Raw genomic sequence first — 6,000 nt, forward strand, 5'->3', positions numbered from 1 at the left:
TAATTATCTTGAGATTGAACAAAAAAAAAATTCAGTTAGTAATAAATATTTGAGAACCATCAAATCAAAAATTTTTATCCTTATTATCTCTGTTAGCTACCACAATCGAGACTTTCGTACACTAAATTATTGGGCGTCTCATCAAAATTAAGCTACAAACGGAAAATTAGCTTGATAGTAGTCACTTTCAAAAATGGGCGATATATCCTGAACTATTAGTATGGATTTAAAATTGTTTTAAAAATTACCTTGCCTGAGATCCTCTTTTTTATGGGTTGTTGAATAGGAATAGCGGCAAAGTTAAGACTATTATGATGTTGGTTGATCTGTATCAGTTTGACAAATTATTATTTATTATTTTTATGAAACAACAATCCAAGATGGCGCCGACGAAAATTTGACTTTTTTTCGTGATGGGTGTCATTTTCATGGTTTTTGGGGTAGCTATTATCGAATATGAGGTCAAAGCTATAATCCAAGATGGCGCCGACGAAAATTTTACATCTTTTCGTGATGGGTGTCATTTTCATGGTTTTTGGGGTAGCTACTAGCGAAAATGAGGTCAAAACTATAATCCAAGATGGCGCCGACGAAAATTTTTACATATTTTCGTTATGGGTGTCATTTTCATGGTTATTGATGTAAAAGGAAAGGTATCTAATTGACGTATCGAAATAATTTTTTCACTAGTACTTTTTATTTTTGACAAAGAATATGGAGTGCTAATAATCAAAATGAGTTAACTTTCTCCATTATGGGGTTCAATAGGTCATTACTCATTAGTTGTTTCCTTTGTGAAAATAATTATATAATTTAAATTAAAAAAAATCATATTTTAGAATAAACGTTGTTCTCTAAGGGAAAATAAAACAATTGAGTTTTCAATTCACCTAAGAACATTATACACCAGGTCAGATAATTTTAGAAACAAAAAAAAAATCGCAGTAGGATGAAACCCATTAGAAAAGGAGGGGAATATGATAAAAATAAAAGGAAAAATAAATTACGATCAATCCGAGTTCGGGAAGCGGGAGGGGGGAAGCTTTTAAGGTTTCAGGTTTCTCTCGATTTCCGACAAAACTACAAGTCCTACGGAAAAAATTCAATGGCAAAGTTGTAGGTAAAAAGATCTACAACTTTTGTATTTGCAATTTTTTCACATAACCTCAAAATTAGGTAAAAATTTTATTTTTATCTACTTCAAAATTTATTTATTTTTTCTACGAAATTTGGTGGAAACTTACTTTATTATGTCCCAAATACACTGTAATTTATTTGATTGAAAATATTTATTCTTTCGCCTTATTTTGAATTAATACCAAAAAAACAACCTAATTTTCAATCGAAAAGTCACCCGTCAAAATATCAGCTTTTTTCAAAAACTTGGGGAGCCTTTTGTTCATTGAAATCTCTATTTTCATATGGTGTAAAACAAAAAAATAAACACTACCATAATGTTCTCAGGAAATGCATACAAACAGTGTGATAATGAGCTTTTACTAAATCAGGCGCACTTCTCGAACTCTACATTTTCTTTTTTATCGGCTTTTTGGTAATATTATTTCAGAAGAAAAAAAAAATCTGTTCTAAGTATAATATTTTCCAGCATAGGTATTCAAAAGCAAAATGATGTCAATAAAAACATTTCAGGTGTATAATGTCAGTCTGTCTGTTACTCAATCACGCCTAAACTACTGAACCAATTTGCATGAAAGGACATAGGCTACCTTTTATTGCGAAATATGTACCATGCGCGAAGCCGGGGCGGACCACTAGTTTACAATAAAATTTTTAGAAGATTGTATTTCTGCAAATGCAAAAACAACTAACCCAAGACCCTTGCATAGATTGGTAAAGAGAAAACATCAAATTTGTCTAAAACATGTCTCAGCTTGATCTAGGGATACTTCCTGCAGAGGTCTAGAGTGGGCCGCTAAATAGCTGATGTACTATAATGCCGAAGGGCAGCAACATCCCTCTACTATCATCTAGTGACTAGACTATAAATTAAATTAAAAATTATTTATTCTTTAAGACACAAACATCAATCATATATACATACATTACATAATGCTTAATACAGTTTCTTAAAGAAAAAACATTTAAATATAGGAAATAAAATCATTGGTTCCCGCACTAAGCAATGCTTGTTCTGCGGGACCGTGAAATGTTCAACATTAAAATTTTATGAACAAAGCGGTGATTATTTTATGGTAAATATTTAAAATTCAGATTTAAATTAAATACATAATCATAATAAAGATTAAAAATTAAATTCAATTAAAAATTCATACAAACAATAATTAAATAAAAGTAAAATATTAAGAATAAAAGGAAGGTCATAATATAAAAAATTTGATTTCATAGCAATACGCTCTATATATAATTTACGTGCTAGGGAGTCACTAAGAGGTCTTTTTAATAATACTGGTATCCTCACTGTACCATCACAGTATATCTTAATATATATAAATCTTGTGTCACAATGTTTGTCCTCAATGAACTCCTAAACCACTTAACCAATTATCATAAAATTCGCACACCATGTGCAGTTTGATCCAACTTGAGAGATAGGATAGTTTAAATCTCAAAATATCGTTTTAGAGAAAGCGGGCGAAGCCGCGGGCAGTAAGCTACTATTCAATAATATTTTATAGGTACAAAAAATGCAGACTTACACACAAGAGTAGGAGATAGACACTGTTATGGCACAAGGAACAGAAATAAAATTGAAATGCCATTTTACCGGTTAGCTAAAGTTAAAAATTCATTTATGGGCCAAGATATACTTTTTTACAACAGAATTCCTCATACTATTAAATAGTTTAGTAGTGCTAAATTTAAAATATTGACATTTCAAAAGTGCTTCTTGAAGAAGTCTAATTGAATAAATAAATGTTTGAGTTTGATCAATGAATAAGGCCTGTTTCATACTGATTACACTCACACTCGCTTAACAAATGTCACAAGAAATATTAAAAAAAGTTGAAGACAAACAAATTGCTCAGTCTTAGCATAGTCCCAGGAAAGAAGCAATTTTGTAAGCATGTCTTTTTTACTATGTAAGAGTGGCCACATTTAATTAGGTGCATGTTTTGCAAGAGGTTTTTACTCTGGGAAGCGGTAAGTTATTTCGTCTGTGATGGGAGTCTTGTATAGATGCAGTTGCTTAATTAATCCTGAGGACTGAATTTAAAATGAAAAGGCGTATAGAGAACTTATCATTCAGCCTACTTGCCTTAGAACAATGACAAAGAATATTTTTTACAAATTACATACAATTTTTAATATTGTAACATTTCATTTGCTATGATTTAAATCAAAATCTAATTGCCTGATTTGAAAAAAAAGCAACAAAACGTTTTTTTTTTATACAGTGGTAAGAGATCACCAATGTCATGTCCAATACAATGCCAAATCTGAACTGAGTAATATAGACTACTTATAGGTTTTTTTTTTAATCCAACTCAACCCTAGCTAAGTTGTGACCAACAAGTATTTGTCTCTTCCAGAATTATGCAAAAAAATTATGAAATCAAAAGTAAATCCATACTTAAAGTAAGCTTAAGCCCTATTTTTAGTTTTTACTTAATTGATAACTATGTATATACTTTTTTTTTATGTTTGTGTATAATTATTTACACTTCATACCTACATTTCATTCAGAAGTGTGACAAAATATTTCTGTACCTATGTATAAAACATTAAATTCTTATTATCCCTCATAACTGATAACGATGTCGCGAAAAGCAACCTGATTTAAATAAATACATTATACCTAATATGATGTTAACAAAAAAGTAACAATAATACATATTGTACGGATACCCTGTTATCTCAAACTAAAACGATGCGAGGCGACGCGTGCGACGTTGCCGGCTCAATGACCGGTCGGCATCGCGTCAGTTTGGCAACGTCGCTCTTAAATTATAGCGGTTGTGTACATATTATGAACAATCCGCGTTGTTTATTCTCTCTCATCTGCTTTGCGCGCATCGATTGAGTGGAGCCGTAAATATAATATGAATACTAGAATACATTATAGTTCCAGGCATCAGGAATACGGATCAATATTATATTACCTATACTTTTTAAATTTTTATTTTGTTTCATTCCTCTTAACTTTGAATCAAACAATATTATACCTACCTAGGTAAGCGAAAATCTATGATGTCGTCAGTAGGAAAATTCTCACTTATAAGACTTCTTAGAATAAAAAATGTATCTAGTTATCTGGGTAAATGAAATAATAAGTCTTCCTCTTTAGTGTCGAAAAAAGAATACAATTAGCAAACTAGAATAAAAAATTTGACTTTGTTTATTTCAGACAAATTACTTCTTAATCAAGTTAGATATAGATAATGTCCAATGTTTAGCCTAAGCATATTTTCACTTTCGTTAAAAAAACATGTAAATAATAGGTATAAAAAACATGGGCACCTATCATTCAATAATAAACAAAGCTCGTTGACAGTAATTGCCAAAACTTCGAAAGATGTGAGTGTCTCTTCCCATAAATCGAAAGCACTGTTTACATAATAATATTAGACGTAGGTTATTTAAAAAACAAATTCGTTTTAGAGATACTTATTAGCCCTAAGTTATATTACCGTACAAGTAAAACATTTTGACTTGCGATTTTAGAAATAAAACAGTATTCCCATTAATTACGAAAAGTCTCTCGTAAACAATGTTAAAATAAGATAATTGATAGAAGGCCAAAATATTATAACGTTAATAAACACGAAGAAATGAAGAAACAAATTGTTTAAATGTATAATACATTATGAACAAATAGATGAACGATGCCAGTCATGATAAATTTTCTCTTGTGTACATACCTACGCAGGCTTTCATTATTATGTTTAGGTTAGGTAATTATGTATCTACCTAATTTAAGTATCAACTCCCTAATTTACTAAGTAAATACTGTAAACAAACCAACAACATACCGTTTAAAGTGTTCTCTTATTCGATCTTCTCGTATGTTATCGGGTAAATTTCCAACCCACAGGTGCCGAGTCTCTCTAACCATCTTGCTTCGAACTCCACATTAGGAATCATTACCCGTTCGCGTCACTACGTGGCAAAAATCAAATTTGCACACCACGGTGCCTTGCACATTTTGATATATCACTTAATAATACACAAACAATAACATGTTGATCACACAAGTTGCACTTTTCACAAGTTGACACAATTTTTTTTCACTTCACGGCATTCGAAATTTTTCACTGATCGCACGCACACTTCACTATAAACACAACGCAATAAACGCGAGCGTACTCTTCGCAGCTCTCGAATTGACAGTGAGCCTAGCCTCGACGCGAGTTTGCCGATAAGCTCCGCCTTCTGACCGCTGCCGCGCAAAGTGGAGTGGGGTGTTCAGCTCCTTAAACTACAAACCTCCCAAAAAAAATAAAAAAAACAAAGTTCTTCTTTATATTAAGTCTTTAATAAATTACCTTCCGAGTTAAAATATAATAACAACATAATTTTCATACATATATTAATGCGATATTACATTAAAATTGAAAATTACTAGAGGAAATAAAAAAAATAAAAAATTGCAACAAAAAATATGGTAAGTTAACCTCTTAATTAACAAAATGACTTGTTTTAAAATAAATGACGGCATAATACAAAGCTAAGTACATTTAAAAAAATGAGTAAATGTGCCGCTATTTTGTGTCCGCTGGCCAGCTTACCCAGTATTATCTCTATCTTTGTCTAATTGTTATAACTTTGTCCCGCTTACACTGAGAGGAGAATATACAAGTGTTGCAGCATTTTAAAATTTCCCCACGCATGTGGAGCTTTTACAATCATTTGTACGATTATTATTGAATCATCAAAAATGTAATAGACTGGAGCGTTATTAAAGATGTCATTTTCATGGGTTGCTTTTACTACACGGGTGAATTCGGGGGTGAAAAGTTATTTTATTAGGCTATGTCGCACAGTGGTTTTTAACCGCGCGGATTTTTTCGTTGACGTATC

At 31.5% G+C, this 6,000-nt stretch overlaps 1 protein-coding gene across 3 annotated transcripts in view; it reads right to left on the minus strand.

Annotated features, from left to right (window-relative positions):
• The window catches only part of LOC123697972 (protein split ends), a 112,247-nt gene extending 106,935 nt beyond the window's left edge, over nucleotides 1–5,312 (minus strand). For all 3 annotated transcript variants that reach the window (XM_045644549.1, XM_045644548.1, XM_045644547.1), the window contains exon 1: nucleotides 4,953–5,312. In XM_045644549.1, coding sequence (XP_045500505.1) covers nucleotides 4,953–5,035 — 83 coding nt within the window. In that variant the 5' untranslated portion in view covers nucleotides 5,036–5,312. The remainder of the gene's footprint in view (nucleotides 1–4,952) is intronic.
• Between the last annotated feature and the right edge of the window lie 688 nt (nucleotides 5,313–6,000).

Source organism: Colias croceus, chromosome 15, assembly GCF_905220415.1.
Source record: "Colias croceus chromosome 15, ilColCroc2.1".
NCBI lineage: Eukaryota > Metazoa > Arthropoda > Insecta > Lepidoptera > Pieridae > Colias > Colias croceus.